General features: G+C 36.8%; 1 protein-coding gene across 2 annotated transcripts in view; it reads right to left on the reverse strand.

The window, feature by feature from the left end:
* The window catches only part of prkcbb (protein kinase C, beta b), a 138,859-nt gene that overhangs the window by 32,298 nt on the left and 84,600 nt on the right, over nucleotides 1-21,961 (reverse strand). For both annotated transcript variants that reach the window (XM_038280340.1, XM_038280339.1), the window contains exons 10-16: nucleotides 14,024-14,197; nucleotides 11,188-11,279; nucleotides 9,802-9,864; nucleotides 7,982-8,120; nucleotides 7,757-7,837; nucleotides 6,506-6,613; nucleotides 2,177-2,317 (exon numbers count right to left, since the gene is read on the reverse strand). In XM_038280340.1, the coding sequence (XP_038136268.1) occupies nucleotides 2,177-2,317; nucleotides 6,506-6,613; nucleotides 7,757-7,837; nucleotides 7,982-8,120; nucleotides 9,802-9,864; nucleotides 11,188-11,279; nucleotides 14,024-14,197 (798 nt within the window). The remainder of the gene's footprint in view (nucleotides 1-2,176; nucleotides 2,318-6,505; nucleotides 6,614-7,756; nucleotides 7,838-7,981; nucleotides 8,121-9,801; nucleotides 9,865-11,187; nucleotides 11,280-14,023; nucleotides 14,198-21,961) is intronic.

Below are 21,961 nucleotides of genomic sequence, written 5' to 3' on the forward strand. Positions count from 1 at the left end.
TTTGTGTAAGTACATTATGATAGAAACATTTTAAATACCTTGATGTCACTTTGTACCTTAAACTGCTCCAAGCCTATATGAGACGGGATTTCGTAATAGTAAATAAAATAAGAAATTTAAAAACGCAAGTTTAGGTTGGAAGAGTTCATAAGAGTTATAAAAATTGGAGCTGAAACAATTTATTGATTAATCTTGATTAATCGATTATTGAAACAATTGTCAACTGATTTATTAATGGATCAAATGTTAACTGGAGTATAGAGCCTGTAAAACATGCATTTAGCTGACAGAGTAACCTACTTAGAGCAGTAATTATACTAAAATTGTAAAATTGTCTGTCAGTATGCTCCATCCAGACCTCCTCAAGAGGAAAACTTTTAGTTTCACCTGGTATCATTTTGTAAAAAGTCTTTAAGGAGCCTTTTACTATCCGATTATTAATCGAAAAAATAATCGGCAGATTAATTAATTTACAAAATAGTCGTTAGTTGCAGCCCTAATAAAAAGGTGGCAGGTTTGATGGTTTGGTGAAAGAGTTGTCATTTAAACAGACAAGTGTCTGATTCGATTCAATACATCCGATCAGATGTTTGTGAAAAAAGAATTAAAATATGGTTTCAGGTGACTTATGTCACACTTTCTTTGTAGTGCACTCCATGACAGGTATCATTTGAGACTGAACCCCAGAGCATGCAAGTAAAACATAAACACTTAGAAAACTCTGAACACTGAGAGGACAAATAAAATGTGCTGATGAGATTAGATAAGATGTAGGCATGGTGGGTGTGAACAGATGGAGAGGCAGTGGAGGAGAAAGGAACTGACAATAGATGGCAGAGAGGACAGATGAATGAAAACGGTCTCACAGCGATAACTTCAAATGAAATTGAATATGAATATGTTTGTGTCTTGGGTAAATGCATAATCCCGCCATTCAAGCTGGTCTGTTTCTTCAGACATTCAAAAGTTAAGGCGGCTCCGCATCAAGCATATTCTCCAAAGGCATTGGTTGCATTTTGAAACCAGAAATGATTTGATCAGCATAAATAATCACAAATAAACAACATGATAGGGCAGAGCTTTGATACTTTTAGTGACTTTGTCAAAAATAAAACAAATAAAAAACAAACTCCCATCACTGAAATAGGCCACCTTAAACGATCAAAGAACCAGCTTCAGATACTAAACCTCTGCCAGAAAATACTAAAGCTGTCTGTTCTTATAAATAGAAATAATAAAAGGAGAGGAGGAATAGGAGTCAGGGCAGAGGCCTGAGAGATGATGGGCATCTGAAAGACCAGATCAAACTGAAAGAAGAGACAGATACAGAGAGCGAAGAGATCAGACAGCTTCTGTCTGCACTCACACTAGATGTATATACTCTAGATTTGCCAGTGTTGCAACAGCCAGGTCCTCATGATGACCTCTACTTTAAAGAAACCTCACATGCACAAAGTTGCATGCTTATATGCAGCCGCATTAATGATCAAGCACACAGTCCACCGACCCCCCCAAAAATAACAACAACCCTGCAGGCAGAAAAAGATGCATAAAAAGCTCAACACAGGGAAATAAAAAAAAGAAACTCTCAAGCAGCAGGATAGCCCAAGGCTATGAGAGCGTCCATATGTATTTGTGTGTGTGTGAGAATTAGGTGACATCATTCTGATTACAGCTATGATCAAACCCAGCTTGTCAGAGAAAGGAAAAAAAAAGAATAAAAAGAAACTGAGTTATTTTCAAGACCTGCAGAAATTTTAAGGACGTGCACCTACTCCCTGGAGGTTCATACCAAAGCGGAAAACAAACCCCTCCCTCTGAGCTCATGCAGAGCACATCTGCACCAAACTGCAAAGCACCCATTTTGTGCATGCACAGAGATGCATCCGGTATGTTATCTTCACAATCATCATTAAACCGAAAGCTATAACCATCCCCGTCACATATCCTTCAGCATAAACATCTTTAGGTTTTGACTTACCTGGGAACAACATGGAAAGATATACAGTGTTATATAATGATGTTATTTACAGGTACAGATGTGTAGATTGTAGAATGACAAGGAGAGACCCAGCATAGAGCGGGTTGGCTGTCATAGCAGTTACCCTCCTGCTCTCTGCTCTTTTGCCTGTCTATCAATTGCACATCTTGTGTTTGATCTGCAGGTCAGACTTACAGCTCTGGGTTTGAATGGGGGTTGGACTTCCTTGTTCTCCAGTTTCTCCCAGTCCATGTAGCGGAAGAAGCTGTGCTCCCTGATATCCCTCTCCCCCTCTGGACCACAGCCCAGTCGTTTGGCTGGATGCTTCGTCATCAGCTGCACAGAAAATGAAAGAAGAGAGACACATTAGCTGCATGAAGCTCCACTTCCCCCACCCATATTCTTCATTTCTCCGGCCTAATGGATCAGTGACTTTTTCTATTGACTTTAGCTCTGTTTTCACATCTTTATTGTCTGCATGCAACCAGAATCTTGCTCACTCTCACGTGCATTGTTCCTTCACTATCTCCTTTTAGGGAATGAATTATTTATGACTGTAACTAATCTGCAGTTATTCATGTTGTACAATGAACATGTCCGTCATCAGGGGTACTGCCTAATTTCACAGTCCTATTCGTGCTTCAGCTGCTACACGGACACTGCTAACATCTATGTTAATGTCAGAGTGAATAAAGATGCACAACAGTGTAATCCTAGTTCATTACATAACCAGCACGCAAAAAACATATTAAAAAAAAATAATTTTAACTTCTAACATATGAGAGCTCCTTCAACTGTGTATTACAGGTTTTGCAGAGAGAAAATGATAGCCAATTATTTCTTTAAACCAATAGGCCTAATCTATCTATGATCAAGTATAACTTTGCAGTGTTGCTTTTTATTTATTATTTACAAGCGTATTTAAAGAAAAAAAGGCAGAAATGGGTCATAGCCATAAATGGGTCCCCTTAAGCGTGTCAGCATAGATTGTTGAACGGAAGATAAGACTCAAGCAAACACATAGTGGTTAATTGTGTAAACAGGATGTCTGAACCATATAAACAGCATCTATTTTTTATTACCACTGACTCTCATGCCCATTGTATTTCTAACTGAAAGCCTATCTGGTACTTCTTCTGCCCTTCTTTTAATTCTTTTGATGGTTCCTCCAGGCTTTGCTTGTATTTAGCTCCATCCATCTTCCCATCAACTCTGACCAACTTTTTCATCCATGCTGTAGAAAAGCATGAATGGTGCTGCCTCCATCAAAGTGTTATTTTTTTATGTTTTTATTTTTTAATACCACAAGAGTTCAGGTCTCATCGTAACATTTGGCCAACTGGTTCTAATGAGGTTTATGCACATAAAGTTCTGCAAAAAAAAAACGTAAGTTTATTATTTATTTATCTACTAGTTTGGTGACCTCTGAATGCAGTTGGTTGTAACACATTTCATTAAGAAGTATCAGAGTAGAGTCTATGTATGCAATTTTTATCTGATCTGGAACTGTTCGTTTCTACAGCCCTTTTAAATGCAGATTTACTGTTTTCCTTCTTTTCAATATAATTTTGTTGGATCTGATTATGCATTCTGTTTATTAAAAATTGCATCAGTTTCTTCGTTTCTGAAATTTTCTCCTCTTTAAAATGCTCTTCTTCTCTTAATATTTTTGCCTTGTGTTCAAAGTCATGTCCTCAATGTGTTTTAGCCACCTTAATACCTGATATTTCCCACTTATCTTATACAAATTCAAATATCATTTTTAGAATTTTACTTACAATAAATAATTGCTTACATCACTTCATTTCCGCATGTAAATTATGTATTTGGTTGATCTAGCCAACCAAATCTAAGGAAATATGTTGAGAATTTTAAGAAAGAAATGATGAAATAATTCAAAGGTGTGACACTGGAAATAACTGATTTACCTCACATGATATCCAGCTTTTTTTGTTTTGTTTTGTTTTTGGTCAGTTGGGAGACGCAATCATAAATTCTCAGATTACAACAATAATGCAATTTTTTTCAAGAGGTAAGACAATTGCAAGTGAGCATTACAGAAAAATCCATAAGGACACTTGGTCACTTTCCCAGGTTAAAGACAAAAACTGCTTTAAACTTTTATCTTCTATTTTTTTTCTGCAATATATTTATAAATATAAATGTCACATTGTGTTGTGATTTATTTATCATTTATATCTTACTAGAGAAGGCACATGTGGTGTTCAGTTTGTGTCCCGTTGTTTTGGATTTGTAAGGATGAATGATACACTCACTGATGAAGCCCATGAAGTGAGGACATCATGTTTGTAAAACTACACCAGGTCAAAAATAATAGCTGCTGCATCTCACATGATGGCATGTGTACTTAAATAAGTGGCTTTTTGAATTGAAATATGAAGACAAGAAAAAGTTTGAGAGAAAGAGTTGATAAATGATATAATCTTGAATTATATTTCTTTTTATACCATTTGGGTGGTGGCTTTATATAGGCCCATTGGGCTTCTGTCTCATTCATTTCCTCATTTATTTTCCGAATAATTGTTATGTATTTTAATTTGTGTAAAATAAACTAAAAACTAAGAAGGTTAACAACGGTGATTGTTGGAAAGAAAAATTATATTTCAATTAAATATACAAAAAAAAAATATATTATTTGAAATGTTTTCATCTGCAGTCCACAACTGAACACTTTTAGAATATTAGAAATCTTTATGCCAAGCATTTAAACTTTTATCTTAAACTATCATTTAATATTAAAAAATGTTTTATAAAATATAAACAAATTGATGGGAATGTTTTTTATATAATAAAATGTATCATTTTAAATCTAACAGATCTGAAAACTGTTTTCCATTAACATAGGACCTGGTTCGTCCTTTATTTAATTCCCACATTTTAGGTTTTAAAATGGTTATAGGGGAATAAGACTCAAAGGACCCATTCTGACCCATTTTTAGATGCTTGCTGTGGTTCTTTACTGTCAATCAAATCATTATTTTCATAATCAGTTATTTTAGATTAAGATCTACCAAAGGAGACACAGAAAGCTTCAGAGCTTACATACTTTTTATCACTAAAAAATTCACATTTATTTGTTACATTTTTTTTAGGAAAAAGAATTCAGCATCAAACAACAGCAAACATTTATAGCCTTGACTCATCGGCATCGCCTACAGTATCTCTAGTTGGGTGGAAAACAAATAAAACAAAATGAAACGGGATCATATCAAACAACGAACTGTTGATCCTTTTTCAGAACTGCTTAGGCTTTAGATTGACAAATTTTGAGGTGCTCCGGACATAAACGTCATACAAAGATTTTTTTTTGTGGATTCTAAAACAGAGGCTTAACAATAACAAAAATAAAATAAATGAAAAAAAAAAAAAACCCAGATGGAAATCAATTTAAGATTTATTTTATAGTTTTCAGAACTAAAAACTAAACACTAGAGTTAGAATCAGCAGATAAGAGAAACTGTTCATGGGAGCTGGCTAAGAAAACTTGTTTCTGCATCTCTGCATTTGTTCTCTGCGTAAACCTGAAAGTCAGCTCTACTTAAATGGAAATTACTAATAGTGTTTAAAAAGCCAGGGCCCTTCCAGTCAGATGCACAGACACTGAATGACTTAACCCCGGCTGCGCTGGAAGGAAGCGGAGGGAACCAGCAGTGGGTTGGGGTGGGGGGGAGACACAGCTGAGTTTTCATGCTCTGCTGAAGATTCCCTGTCGTAGCACTACAACCCTGTAATCATAACTAATACATAACATGCAGCCTGTGTGTGCCTGACTGCATGTGTGTGTCATAGTGAGCATTAAGTTGCTGATGAAGGACTTTCCCTTTAAGTATGAGTAATATCAGACCAGAACAAACACAGGTAAACATATAACGATGTCAGAGTTAAGCATATACTGTAATGAAGTCTGACTTAAATAAAAAAAAAGGTTTTAACCTTTCAAAATAAAAAAAAGAAATTTTTAAACAATGACATACACAAAACCCATGGTTTTCTATTTGTATTTTTTGGTTTTAAAAGCAGTTAGATCCACAATATGAGCAAAACTGCTTTAGCGAGACGAGATGATCACAGTGAAAGGACGGAACAAACGGTACGATATACCATCCATCAGGCTGGAGGTGTGTGTGTGTGTGTGTGTGGTTTTTGCTGCGGTCAGTGAAGCTTAGAGCTAGCAGATGAGACAGAGGTTTAATAGAGAGGGCCGACTCCATTTGTTGTAGTAATCAGCTCCCCCTCCCTCAACCCCCAACATCCACCAGTCCAATACAGCTGGGAGTTGTCAGAGCGTCAGTTGGTAAAACCTGATCTATTTCCAAGGAAACTGAGCAGCCACACATTTAAGCTATCAGACCATAGTAGTGCATGTGTGCTATGACTACGAAAGACATTTTCATGTACTCTTATCTCTGCTCATCGCCTTCCTTTCTTTTTTTCACGTAACGATAGAGCCTCACGTTTTCTCTCTGTGTTTGATAGGGCAGGCTTGTATGCCCAAATACTTACTCCTTTACATATGGCGACAGCTTCCTTAGACATCGACTTGGGATAGGAGACGTGATGCTCCATAATGGACTGAAACAGCTCATCCTCATCCTCACCATCGAACGGGGGCTGAAGAGAGAAGGAGAAGTTGTGGGAGGAGAAGGGACAGTATGACTTGATAAAGATAGGAGTTATGAATAGCGCCTGATAAGTTGACTGCCATGTTTAAGATGTGAAAATTTTGTATTTAAGGTTGCCAAATCTACTTCAAATGGCATTGATTTAGCAGAGACAAATCCCATGCCCTTAATGTATGTATTTCAAACAAAATCACTAGTTAATTATTGGCCCTTTTTGCAGTAGATTATAGAAGGTAGCTTGTTGCCGTCCTATAACATTTCACAAGCTGGGAGAAATCAAAGAGAGGGATCTATAATTACTAATCTAATACAATTCTTTAGGATTCAGTTTGAGGACAGGGATGGAAGAAGAAGATTCTTTAAGTGGGATTTTTTTTATATATTGAACAAACAGGTTCAGATTAATGGCTTGGTTTTTCTATACTTAATGTTAAGTTTTGTATCTTTTAATTTGAGCTTTATACATACTAGGGCGGCAACTAGCGAATATTTGGCAAATCGTTTAATCCATTGATTATTTTTTCGACTAATCGATTAACCGATTAAGCGGATAGCAAAAGGTTTCTTAAAAAATAAATTCTCCACATAGCATGTTTATTTTTGGTGACAATTTTAGTATAATTGCTGCTTACGGTGGGTTACTCTGTCAGCTAGAGGCATGTTTTAGCGTCTCTACACTCCAGTTAATGATTAATTAATTACTAAATTAGTTGACGATTATTCAAATAATCGATTAATCACAATTAAATTGAATAATTGTTTCAGTCCTAATACATGCACACATACAACAATGTTAGAATGATGACCTACATGATGTTAGAACTGTAAATATACATGTTTATATTACTATTTTTGTATGTATTTATTACTGTTTTCAAGGCTGCACTTTAAAAAATGAAATTGTCTAGAGCTGTTTTAACCAAAATTCTTTTTGTTTACAAAAATCTAATCTAATCTAGAACAAGTAATAATGCTAAGGGATTTAGTTTTAAGATTTTCTTAATAATCAGTTATTAAGAGACTTTATAGTACATATAAATATTCGTATGAATACTACCTTCTGTTTTATTTGATCTAATGCATTATTTTCAGTTAACACCAACACACTGGTTTCATAAAGCTGCAGACCAACCTGTCCTGCCAACATTTCATAAAGCAATACTCCGAAGGCCCACCAGTCCACAGATTTTCCATAAGGTTGATAGGCAATAATCTAAAATGAAACATGAACAGTTGTAAAAATTAACATTTTATAACACAATAACTCCATATATTAAAATGTAAGCTTTCTCTAAGTCTACTGACCAAACTGTGTGATTAGCAGCAATCATGCAAGCAGCACAGAGAGACAGAATACCTCAGGAGCGATGTAGTCTGGGGTTCCACAGAAGGTCTTGGTTGTGACTCCGTCAAGCATGTTTTCTTTGCACATACCAAAGTCTGCGATCTTAATGTGGCCCTCACAGTCCAGCATTACGTTATCCAGCTTCAGGTCCCTGCAGAGGTAAAGGCTCTTTAAAGGTAATTATCAACCTACAATTTGAACGGTACATTTAGGCTTCCAGCTGTTCAGGTCTGAAAAGCTCAAAAGTCTGAAATCTTTTAAGTAGGTTCTTAATCTAAAATATAAAGATCAACATAATCCAATGAGTGTTGTATATATTATAGAAGACACCATCCTCCAACCTGTATCTGATATTTTAGACCTTGCTGGTCATCTAAACGGGGACAGAGAGATGCTTACAAATACATGTCTCATGTTGTTTTAATTCAATCAATAGGTCAAATATTGACATATTAACTCCAGTTTAGTACCTTTACATAAATATTTCCCCCAAATGTTTAGATTTATGTAATTTTATTAAATAAAAAAATTCCCTTGGGCTTTTTTTTTTTTTTTAGGTAATTTTAACACAAAACTTTAAAATAAATCTTAAATGATGCATATTTATATCACAGAAACTTGAACCTTTGGAGGTTGAAAGAAAATAGGCAAACTCACAACAGCCGGTAACAACCTATAACCCCCCCTCCACTTTCTAATGTAAAGCACGGTGGGGAAAGTGTCATGACAGCTGCTTATCAAGGTGAACAATGCCGAGGCACTATTCTAGGGGTAACCAATTAAAAATCAGCAGGGTCAGAATAAAGAAAATCATCAACCAGTAAAGGTCCGGAGACATTTATAATTACAGTATGATCTGTTACTTTATACAGAATTAAACACTGAAATAAAATGAGCTTTTTATGCATCCATGTTATGCATTGAATTTTTAAATAAAAAAAAAGAAAAAGATAAAAAAAAATTCTATTTTAAAATATAAAGTTTTTTTTGAAGTAGAAAATATCAATCATTCACTTTAGCATATAGACAATTTCCTGATTCACATATTTTACAAAACACCTGAACTGAACTTTTTAAAAAAATGTTTTATGTCTTAATGAGAGAAGCAGGCTTTAGGCTGCCCCTCAAGGTTTTTAAACCTGGGTTTGAATGGAGACAAAACCATTCTCAAGCACATATCAAGGTGCTCATTTTGAGCCTGGATCCATATTTATTTTTGATTCTGTTCATGGTGGAGAATGATGCTTTCCAGCAGCAGGTTGAGCCAAACATACTCAAAATGTGCAGGGTCATCTATGAGCACGCCTTTTCACTTTTCTTTCACTAGTTCGCACTTTCCACACTTTCTTTCACTTTTTCCTCATCATCTTCTCCTTCTTTCCCATTGCCCAGCTTGCCAAAGGTTTGCGGTAATTTATAAATGTTTTAAATCAGGTTGGGTCCGGATTAGCCAGCAGGTGGGTCCGGATCCAGACCGCTAATCCGTGACCTCTGCACTATGCCATTTAAAGAGACGCATTTTAAAAACAGAATCGGCTTAAAGCTACAGGGAGATTTAATAATTAGTTGAGGTCTTTCAGTTTTTTTCAAAGCAGATCAAGCAGGAATCCAGCATCGGATATGTGCTTTCCATGTATTGACTAAGAAGTTTTATATGAAGCAGGTGAACGACATACACACACGCTTGCATGAATAAAACAAGCTAATTCTTTTACCTTACTTTAACTTGAAGTCACAGGGACATTATGGGGCTGAAAGTCTGTTATTTCTTAGTATAATCTGCTTTATTTGGTACGCTTGTGATTTAGTCAAGGAGTTTCTACATATGTTACCTGTAGATGATGCCCTTTTGATGTAGGAAAAATAAACCGATGGCTATCTCAGCAGCGTAGAACCTACAAAAAAAACACAAAGGACAAGAGAAACAACAGCGCCAATTACAGTGGGGCTAAGAGACAGTGGGTAAACAGGGAGGGTTCATTTGAGTGTTTACGTGTGTGCCTGTATAAAGGTCGGAGCTGTCTCTTTAATGCCAAAAAACTGCTGATAAGATCAACAGAAGGGGCTTGGATAGACTGACCACGCAGGCAGACATGTTTGGATGGTAATACACGTCCAGGGCTTGTTTGAAATGTGCGCATAAGAAGTGTCGGAAGACAATCTGAAGGTGTGAAGGTAAGTTAAAAGAAGCAGTCTGTTTAATGCCCGTTTATTTCAATCTGAGACATCATGCTTTTTAGTTAGACCCAAAAGGCTGAAAGATAAAGTAGGAATGTAGAATGCATTATCATGAAAGATAAAATGAACTACTGCTTAATAAATACAATTAAAGCAATATTAGACTCTGGCTTTAGAAATTTTTTTTTTTACATCATATACTCTCAAAATGGAAAAGGAAGTCCTTCTAATATAAAGTTCAAATATTTGGCCATCTGTTATAGATTTTTTACTAATCTTTTTGTACAATTTTTTTAAACTTCACCCTTTTTTATGTATAACTGTATTTAATTTGAGGAAATGACAAAAATAGTAAAATATCACATGATCAAATAACAATAAATAATAATTTAAAACCTTTTTTTTGGACTTCTCTTTAATTAACCACAATATCTAAAAATTAGGGGCTTGGGTTTGATTAAAGGTACAATGAAAGCGAAATATAACAGAAATGAACATAAGTTTGCTTGAAAGGAAAAAAACAGACACATTTTTCATCTTTTCAAAAACTCATGGAGGAAACTAGTCTGGTTAGAGAGCCAATTAAATCTGACTTTGAGACAATTAAGGAAAATCAACTGTTTTACAAACAGTTTAATTAAATGAATAAAGCACTCTGAATCACAGCAGCAATGTTTATCAATCAGACGCATCTGTGGAATCTGTAAGAACTAGAGATACGATGATGACAGCTTAACAAGCCAAATGTTTTCTAAAAAGAAGCATGTAATTTGACTAACAAACAGTGTCCTTCATTCTTGCAGAGGCGATGCGCTGCCCAGAAAAAAAAACAGACTTAATGATCACAGACAATGTGTACTTGTATCACACCTAGTTCTTGCAGAAACAGCTTATGAGACTCATTAACAATCAAGCTGCTCACCGTCTTTACTGAGGAAAAAAAAAACAAGCATAGCTGAGCTGCGGCACATCTATAACATCTGCTGAGGATCTAGATTTGACATTGATCACAGAACTGAGGTGCATTCCTGTGTACTCACACAGCATGGGGCTCTTTGAACTTTCCAACCTGCTGTATCTGATACATGAGGTCTCCACCATTTATGTACTCCATGACAAAATACAAACGGTCCTAAAGAGAGAAATAAAAGGGTCAGAAGAGCATCAGTCAATTATTTATTCCATCAGTTATTTTTTTATATCATATAGCATTTACAGTAATAAAAAGGAGTAGCAGAGAGAACTCAGATGTAAAAGGAATGTGAAATGGATGAATTATGTTAAAAGCTTTGCTTTGAAAAGCTAAGCTTTTAAATGTAACTTTAAAACCATAAATGTTCCACCATTAATAAAAGCATGGATCAAGTTTTCTCCCACAGTTTGGAGTGAAATAACCATAGACTTTTCAGTAGTATTGCACAAATAATGTATAATAGTAAATTTAGGTTATGAAATGAAAACAAGCATCCTCTTTGAATAATTCGGCTGCAAAGTTCTTAAGAGTGTTTCCAGACTGAGGACCGTCAGTCATTCTGGTGTTTACGTAAGGCCGTCCCATGTTCTTGTTAGCTATCTTTTTCCGTGCATCTGCACGTTAAGGCCTATATGTGTGGTGAGCTACAGTTTCAGACAGTCATTGAAGCTCACCTTTCTCACCCCGGTTCTTTGACAATGGCCGACGGTCATAAGAGAAAAAGTGTTTACAACAGATTGTTGACATAAGGAGCATGGAGCAACACAGGAAAGGAGCAGTGATACAGGGAGGAAGGAGGAAGGGCACAGAGGGAAAGAGGTGACTGTCTTAAATGCATCCAATCAGTCCTGAAGTGAGATCAATTTAAGAACATATTGTCTTCTATTATCTACAGAATTGCCAATATGGTTCTGTATTTCAGAAAGTCAGGCAGGAATCTGGTAGGAGCCTGCGTGTGTGTGTGTTTTTATTACATGGTGGGGACCAATTCCATAAATCTTAGCACATTGTGGGGACCGGGTGTTCTAGTGGGGACCAATGTCTGGTCCCCACGGGTACAAATGCTATTTTACACTTAGGTGTTAGGTTTACGGCTATGGTGTGAATAGAGTTTAGGTTAGGATTAGGGTTAGGTATGAACCTGTAATTGTTAGGGTTAGGGTAAGGGTCACCGTAAGGCTGTAGAAATGTTTTAGAAATGAATGGATGTCAAATGAAAGTGCCCACGAGGATAAGGAAACATAAATTGTGTGTGAGTGCACATATTTTGAACTAAATACAGAAAAGGTTGTGTGTGTGTAAAGGTCTGTACTCTATGATAAGCCCCATAAACGGGCTGAGAGCAAAAAATTAGGCTTGTGTGTCTTTGACTAAAACTTCCTTGCACATGTGCACAAGTCATGTACAGCAACTACATATGAATGTATGTACTTTATAATTGCTGATGTGTGATAATTGAGGTAATTTTATTGCCTGTGTCCTGCAGATAATTACTATTTAACTGGATTAGCATATTTACTTTAGTTATGTGTGAGTGAGTCTGTAGATTAGGTCAGCTGATTTTTTTCCATTTCTTTAAATTAAGTGACACCAAATCATTAATAACTACCTGTATTTGTTTTTTATGTGAAACTAAAAGACATGCACTAAAGGATACACATGAAACCAGCAAGCTCTGTTGACTCATCTTTAGTGTAATATGGGCTATGAATCATAAGTTGAACCCGAATTGAACATGAATTCAGGCTGTGTATTCCAGCTGGGAGCTGGTGACGGCAGGAGAGGTAGCTGCAGTAAAGACCAGAGCTTTTTCTGTGCACCCTGCAGCAGCATGCTGCTCTTACAATTGTTCCCATGAAACCTGAATATGAAGCGACCAACAACGGTAGCTCAGTTTTATCTAGTCAGTTTCTCATCAGTACATGCTCCACATGTATGAATCTGTAGATTTTTCATTCCACACTAAAGTCCTTGATGTTCCGTTTGCTTCAATTCTATAAAAGGATGACAATTTGAAGTTTGATTTTAAAGGTTTGAGCCAGACAATAAAATTGTTAATGGTTTTTTTTTTAAATGTTGACTATTTGCATGTTCTTCTTCTGTTTTGTGTTGGTTGGCAAGCAATTTCCAGAGGGGCATAACCGCCAACTACTGGAATGGAGTGTGAATCGGGATGTACAGCAAGACGGAGATGATGCGTTCTGCTCATGCGCTCTTGTTATCAGAGAACCGAGCCAGGGAAAAACCGAGCTGAGCCCACCTCTGGAACTGGTCTGCAGCTAACGCGGTCTGGTTGTGTCTAGCTCGGTTCAGTTCAGTTTGCTTTCCATTTATACACGATAAGTTATCTTACCGTAGTTACTGAGCTCGGACCGGTCTCGGTACGGTTTTTCAAGGTTAGTGTAAACGGGGTAATAGAAAAAGTTGGACCAGAAAGACTTTAACTGCAAGCTCACTAGAAAAACATATAAAAAAAGTGCATCAGACCAGAAAAGGAAGTTAACCCACAAGTCAGGAGGGACTAGAGAATTTTTGAGCGTTAAGCCTGGAATACACTGTATGATTTTTTTCGATTCTCCAGTCATGCAGGAATTTTTTGATCGGGCCGACTTTCAGCCTGATCGTGCGTTGTTTAGTGTAACGAGGGGCGATCAGCCTCTCACGACCACCTCCAGATCAGTAATCGTGAGCTCGGGAGAAAATCAAACATGTTTGAAATTCAGTCTGCCGTCATAAGATCCAGTCAGAGTGTTGGGCCGCACAGTGTGAGAACATATTGAGAGCACATTGTGAGCTGTGAACTTTTAAACCCTGCAGTGTCGTCGTCTAGTTTGAGCTGTAGCTGCGTGCAATGCTTGAAAAATATCGCACAGTGTACGCCCGGCTTTAGCCAACCAACCCACCATGGTCTGGAAGGTGGAGTGCAGCTGTGTTAAAAAAGGAGGCTTTCCGCTCAAAGCCAACACCCTCTTCTCCACCATGGTGCACTCAACGTCGTCGTCTTGGATAACCACATCCTTTTTCAGGATCTTTATGGCATACAACTCCTCTGTTCCTTTACGCTCTGCCAGCATCACCTTGAGAGAAGGAGGAGAGAAACAAAGCCAGATAGGGTGTCAATACATTCTTATATGGTTACAGCAATAAAGCATAGCGCAGGGCTTTAGCTGCTTTAATGTCATGGAAGACAAAAAGGCTGAATAAGGATTTTCAACATTGTAGTAACAGGACAAAGGGTCTGACGCTTCATTGTGCCATCTGTTTCCTTTTCCTGCCACAGTGTTTGGGTGTCTAAGCTTACAATACCCATTTTGTACCTGGTTGGACCTGGAACACAGTAAATGTAAGTGTGGTGTTAGATCACTCTACGATTTACCATTAAAAGTAAATGGATCTGAAAGAACCATAATCACAAAATCATTCTGAAATTTTGCTTAATTCATTGTTTTATGTCTACCTTAGAAATAATAAATAGCATTTTTTCTTCTGAATACCAGTTAATACAACTCAGGTACCACCAGCGGAGTGTGAACAACAGTTGATGTTTTTCATTAGATTAGTTTGATAAATTATACTAAATTGATTTTAGGATTAATAATGCCCCCAATAGAAGGTTTACTTAAAAGGAGAAAGTTTAAAACATTAATAGAAACTCTAAAAGAAGTACTCGCAAATATAAGAAAAATAATGTCATCATTCAAAAGTTACCATATTTTAATCATACGTTGGCTTTCAATGTGTTTAAATGTGACACAGCTGTCAATATTTCATGCATAGGGTGTGCGCTTTCTAAGAGAATAAAAATTGGTTTACATGAGCTGTAACAATCTGACAGTCACCAAGATTTAGTGCTTCTCTAAGATCTTTCTGTGGGGATTTTCTTTGCCCTTCAGAACATCTGGGAAGGAAAGCAAGAAGAGAAGAAACATCATACAGTAAAACAATGAGAAACAGAATGAAAGGATTTTGTAACTTTTTTCAGAAACTTCAGTAGGATCCGTTTTAGAGGTGAGCTGAGATCAAGGACAGTTGATGAATGAAAAAGTGGGATTTAAAAGTATGAAGTAGGTCAGAAAAGTCTGGCGTGAGCTGGAGGTGAGGAAAGAAGAGAATAAAAGTGGAGAGGATTATAATGTACTGTATTCTGTTACATATACAGACATTTTCCTGTTTTTTGGCTTTGCCTATGATTACCCTTTGGTTAAAAATACAGGAAAAATGTATCACGTTACTTTTTTAATGATTGCCTATCTTTGTTATGACTCATTTAAACTACAAACATGTGTTAAATAAGATAACAACTAAGAAGATGCAATATGTGTCATTGTTTAGTCCAGTTAAAAATGTTCCACCTTTAAATTTTCATGCTCGACACGAATTTTAAGTGATTAAGATTCCAAACATAGAAAATAACAGAGTATTGAATTTCCATATCCTGCGATGGACTAGTGACCTGTCCAGGCTTTACCCCGTCTCTCGCCCGTAGACAGCTAGAGATAGGCACCACCAGCACCCCCACGACCCTGCTTGGGATAAGTGTTACAAAAAATGGATGGATGGATGAGTTCCCATTAGCTACACCCTAATTATATATAATTACAAAAAAATAGAAACTTGAGATACACCACTCTTGTTGCAAGACAGTCGTGGAATAATCTAGCCACAAAAAATCAGCTCATATTCGACTGCTGTTTTCTAAGGGGTAGTTACTTGTGTAAACTTGATCAGTCTATTAACTGACTAAGACTCATTTGTAAACAAAACATTATCATTTTGTTCATTTTTTGACACCCTTTGTCACATGAATAAAAAAAAAATATAGTATCAATCTGGTCCACAGATAAAAACAAAGCAAATGTCAGACAGACCACTTTCTAACAAAATGGTTGTCGGTTCAAGCCCCTGTCATTTAGATCTTGGGCAAGACACCTTCCGATAGTGTTGGGACGGATCGGTGGCGCCTGTGTATGGCAGCCTCTCTTCTGTCAGTGAGCCCCAGCACAGCTGTGGCTACAGTGTATCTTTCCACCATCAATGTGTCTGTGAATGACTGAATGTAGTGTTTTGTTCAAGTCTCCTGACTTGAAAAACAATATATAAACACAGGCCATTCACCAAAAAATCAGGTGTCCTTTTTGCAGGGGCTTTTTGACCTTACAGTTTTTGCATATTAACTCAGACATGATTTTAAAACAGGATCCTTCTAAATTACACAAGTCATTCAGGGGTTAATATTAATGTCTTCCACAGGAGAACTAAAAAATGAGCAGCTTAGGTGTTTCTGCTTTATACATATTCAGGTATGATAATGTAGAGGGGTTGTTGGGACCAATATTCTACTTGAACTGCAGCACAAATGGATTGATACAGAAACCCATGCGTTAAGATGAGCCTGTGTGTGAATTTGCATGTCTGATAGAATTTCGCATAGAAGGCTGACAGTGCCTAAAACAATTTAACAATAAAATCTGTTGGAAAACTCTAGTAGAAACATGTGCAGATACAGTATTTGTTATTTTGGGGGACAATGTAAGGCCACTTGACCAGGAATATAGTACTTTGTGGGCACTGACAGGTACTTGCAGGGACCAGTCTACTGGTACCCATGAGAATAGGGTCAGTTAAATTTAGAGTTAGGTATGTCTTGATAATGACTATGATTAGGGTGAGAGTTAGGGTTAGGCCATGGAAATGTATAGGAAATGAATGGAAAGTCCCCATAAGAATAGTGGGACATAACACTTGTCTGTGCATGTTTTTGAATGCACTCAGCATATGGTGCAGTGGGGCTGTATGTAAATAAAAGCTCTTTAAAAATGAAACAGCAACACCAAAGGACACCATCTGGCGCAGAGTTCAGTTGCACGACTACAAGGACAAGCTTGGGGTAGGAGAACAAATGACGATGAGGAAACCAGAGAGGCATATCAAAAATGGAATACTTCAACAAGTTAAAGCTGCATGGCTCAGAGCAATGACAGGGCCCTCTCACATAGAGCAGTGTGTTACTCAAGGATAAATTCGACTACAAAGTTATGCAGAAGCTTGAGAGTACATTGTGAACTGCAGCATGTGTAAGTGGTTCATTCATGGAAAGTAATTTGGGGTCATTTGCCAGCAAGCAAAGTGAAGAATATTAGTAGACATCTGACTTTAACCTTAGATGAGCACTGTAGTTTCACTGCTGCATTTAAAGAGTGAGTTTATTCATTCAAATCATTTAATCTACCCTCTATGAAAACTGGATCAAACAACGGTGTTGTGGTACTGACCTGAGGTTGTGTATAACATTTAAACAATATATCAAATCATATACAAAAGCAACCATTCAAAATGGGCCTTCCCAGTCAAACACCAGCCAAATGCTAGCCCACTTCCCTGCAACTCCCAGCAAAATCCCCTTCAGCTTCCAGCCAAGGGAGAGACCCCCTCTTCCTGGGCATGCTTTTTTGAATGGTTACTACTGTATGCAGCTACTCTTTTCCCACTGAACCATTTTTATGTAGTAAATAGTAGATTTAAAGTTGAATTTTCAGGGGAAAAAGTGCTAAGCTAATGCAGCACATTTGGTTGAAAACAAATGCAGATGTTTGCAACTTCTAGGACATCTTTTGAATTGATTCAATGTGTCCATTAAAAGTATAATTTGCAAGAATATATTCCATGTACATAGTTAATCTTTGGGGCAGGAAGAGTCTAGAAAGTTTCAATGCTTTTAATACAATACACTATGTAAAACATTTTTTTTTAAACTTAAACAAAGAGCTCACTGTTCTCCAATAAAACTTGACAGCCACCGGATCTAAATCCCAAGAAAGTCCCTTACTGATGTAGTGGAAAGAACTCAAGTCATCGATGTTCAGGTGACAGATCAGCAACAACTGAGTGATGCTATCATGTCAACTTGGACAAAGTCTCTGAGGAATGTTTCGACAACTTTTGTATGTCACAAAAAACTGAGGTCATTCCGAAGGCAAGCTTTTCCCCAGAAAGCGGCTGTTGACTAAGGCTGCACAGTATTGGCCCATATATTTAATGTCTTATAAGCTTGCATTATACAAGATAATCAAATATTTAGCCCAGATGCTAAAGGTGACAGATTGATGAAAGCAAAAAGAAAGATAACGGTTATATACAGTCTCATGCATGATATAATCACTGTATTATTTGTTATTATTAACCAGGGCAAGATTTCTAATATGGCATAACCCTAAACAGCCAGTTGAGGAGTTCTGGCTTGATCTGGGTAAAACTAGCGTTTTGTTAAGTGTTTAAATACAGACACTTGAGCTAGTACTCCAGAAATTTCTTAACCTAACACTACACACATTTACTCATCATAGCATAGTTATATCAATACTTACTATAATGTACATCCGTTCGTCTTAAGAAGGTAACCAACAGGAATAAAATAGATTGCATTTATTCTCCTTATAGTGTGTTTTCCCTTTGCGTATACTGTATAGCTGCAGAACCCATGTGTTTTTATGTCACCGATTCAAATAAACAAGAAAGAAATGAAGGATCTTCTCTTTGGCATTTGTGGCCTTTCCTCATTGCTTGACACAAACAGGGCAGACGGCAAATTGTGTTTAGTGACCTTAGCTGAAAAGAAAGCAAGGTAAGGAGCCATTAGTCCTTTATCACAGCAGGTACTAAAAAAGTTCAGCCTCTGCAGTGTTGTTCTGGAACACAGCACGCTTGTCAGACTAATGTGAATTGCCATGGCAGCATGAAACCTTGTAATAAGAAAACTCTGACCTTATGCATTCACCTCACCCTCTCAATGTAATGTCTAATCTGGCAAAATGGCAAACATATGAGCAGTGTGACTGAAAGTATCCATATTGCAGACTAGTCTGCAAGGAAGCAGGGACAACGATTTCCAAATAGCTGAATCAATAGAAACAGCAAACATGCTAGTAGGACTGGAAGTTTATTAAGTTTACTTGCTGTAAAAAAAGTATGTCTCTAAAAAATATTAAAGGAAAAGAAATAAAACAAATAACAAAAAACTTTGTTGCAGTACTTAATTGAATCTGTGTGATTGTGAATTGTTTTGTGGTGTTGAGCCTTAAACCATGACATTAGATTTGGACACTGCGGACCAATGTCCATGCTAATATTAACCTTGATTATTGCTGTAGGAGGATATATTTCTGTTCTGCTTTTGGACTGTCCTCTCTAATTTCTGCAAACCCCCCTCTCACGAAAAACTGTGCTTGAATAAAAAGGCCTTACCTCTTAGTCTTTAATTTTGCTTTCAGCCTTCTTAAAGAAGAGGTTCATGTCGGTGAGACACCATTATGAAAGGCCACACAAGCCAAGGACCAGAGACTGCAGACTGATCTAAGGCTAAGTGGACCTGGTGGCTCATCTTAACCAGATGCTGCAAAAACAGACCCTCTGCAACGTTTCTCTCTAGGTTAAGAAGAAACGTTGTGATGCCAGAGACTGGAGCATTTAAGAAGAAAGGACAGCTTTCTTTCTGCATACTGGACATGCTAAAGTGCCGAATACTGTAGACAACTCAGCCTTTTCCAAATCAGAGAGGAGTAGATCTTTGAAAAGAGTTTTTGGATAAATAATTTGGGCTTTTGTTAATACATTTCTTATATTTTCAAAAGAAGTTGTGGTGTACTGCAGTGTTTCCCAACCTTTTTTGACTTGTGTACCCTTTTTGGGCATTTTACATTACCATGAGTTACCCTTTCAGTCAAAAGCATTGTCGACCCCCACATATTTTTTATTTACTACCTAAGAAATAAAATATTTTCATGTGCCCCTTGCAATGCACTTCCGTACCACTAGGGGATACATCCGGTTTACAATCACTGGCGTATTGTATCTATTCTATATATGCGCAGAGTTACTTGTTTGATCATGATTTCAGCTTGATTCATACTTTCATTTATTGTTGGGCATGTGTTCACATACAGCATGCCCCCCCCCCCCCCCCCCCCACCACACACACAAAAAAAAATTTGTACTTGTTAAATGTGGATGCAGAACAGTCCCCAAAAAACAGAGAATAAGAGTCCAGTAGCTCTGAGAGAGAATCTTAATGCACTGATTTGTAACAGGCTTTGAAAGTTATTTATAGCACCCATTTTTATTGGCACTCTTGGTAAACGTTTCTAGAAAGCATTAACTTCATACTTTATTGCAGTAGCACACAGTCTCACACAGTCAAATCTGCAGTCCAATTTCATCCAGTCTATTTGTCACAGTTCAAGTTGTTTTAAATTGCTCCGGCTGTAAGTAAGAAAAAAAAAAAAAAGAGTAGATGCCTTTTTGGAGTCTTTCTTTATTTATGAGTAAATGCATACATCTGCATAACTCAGATGTCCTCTTCCCAATTTCAAAAGAAACCTGGTAAAACAGGACTTTACATTTACACATAGCAATAGAAGAAGCCAGGGATTACTTATAAAAAAGGGCCTGGGTATTCGAATACATACAATTTTGATTGCATGTTTGTTAAAACTACTGCATAAGTATAAACTTGCCATGGTTACAGATACATGAGCTCTGCAATTCCATTATAGAGGTAGAATACCTTAGGTGTGAAAGGCTATGCGCCTGCTCCTATACTTATTCAGTAGTACAGAGATAATAGTCACAAAAGAACACTGAAAATATTTGAGTCATCTCAACATCGAAGCCTTGCAGACAAAGGTGAGCAAGACTAAGATGGCTGTTTTTGTAAAGAGGACATTGGGTGGAAAGGTATTTAAATAAATGATTTAAATATTGTTACACTGATTTCTATTTAAATACAAGCACCGACGCAAAGCCAAAGGAGAGATGGAAGTTTCATTATACGTGTTGAAAAATGATTGTAATAGTGGATGCTGGTGTCTCCAAGTTATTATCAAAGAATGTGAGCCGATTGCCATACATAGCTTTAGAACTATAGAAAAAGATTATCTATAGCAGGTGTTGGTAGAAAGGATAGAGACAGTTAAAATGCTCCAAAGATTTCTGGTTTAGGACAGGACAGCTAACTGGGTTAAAGAAACTCTGGGAACCAAAATACTTGTTGCTTTTTAAGTTGTAACCATAGTTACATAACTAATAATATCTACTATTTGCTATCATATTCAGCACTTAAATACCAAATAAGTTAAGCCTTGCTTCTGTAAAATAAATAATTTTATATAAGAAAACCCATGCAAAATGTGCATTTTCTGTTTAGTTTTCTAACAGTTTTAGAATAAACATCCAGAGTAATCTGAGTTACAATATAATTTACAGGAATATGTAGTCTGGATTGGTAAATGATCAGTGACTTTAGCCCAACATCTGATCCAATAACTGATGTGGTATTAGATTGGAAATCATTTTTAATCTGCATGCTAATGTACTTTTATGGGATCTAAAATATTCCTTTAATAGATATTATTTTTATAAATAGTGTGAGCTTTATTTACCAAAACCTTATATCAAAGCAGAACTTTGACATTGAAAACTCAAACTCTTGACAATGACAATAATGGTTCAATGTACTGTGCGGCAACTCAAATACTAAAATACTTAATATCTGAAGCCCTACAAATAAGGTCAAACACATCTTTGTTATGTTCTGCTACACTGGCACATAATAGTTTGGTAAAGGCCAGAAGCAGATGAAAAAAAATAACACATGGCCTTTGCCGTTCCGGCCCATAAGATATGTGAGCATTTGCTCTAAATCACATTGTAGGAATGTCCTCAGAGAACTGAAAACAGTAGAATTGTAATGAACAAGGCCTCAGATTCTCGGCTACATACAGGTGCTGGTCATTAAATTAGAATATCATGAAAAAGTAGATTGATTTCAGTAATTCCATTTAAAAAGT

Source organism: Cyprinodon tularosa, unplaced genomic scaffold (genome assembly GCF_016077235.1).
Source record: "Cyprinodon tularosa strain WSP-4 unplaced genomic scaffold, ASM1607723v1 ctg159, whole genome shotgun sequence".
NCBI lineage: Eukaryota > Metazoa > Chordata > Actinopteri > Cyprinodontiformes > Cyprinodontidae > Cyprinodon > Cyprinodon tularosa.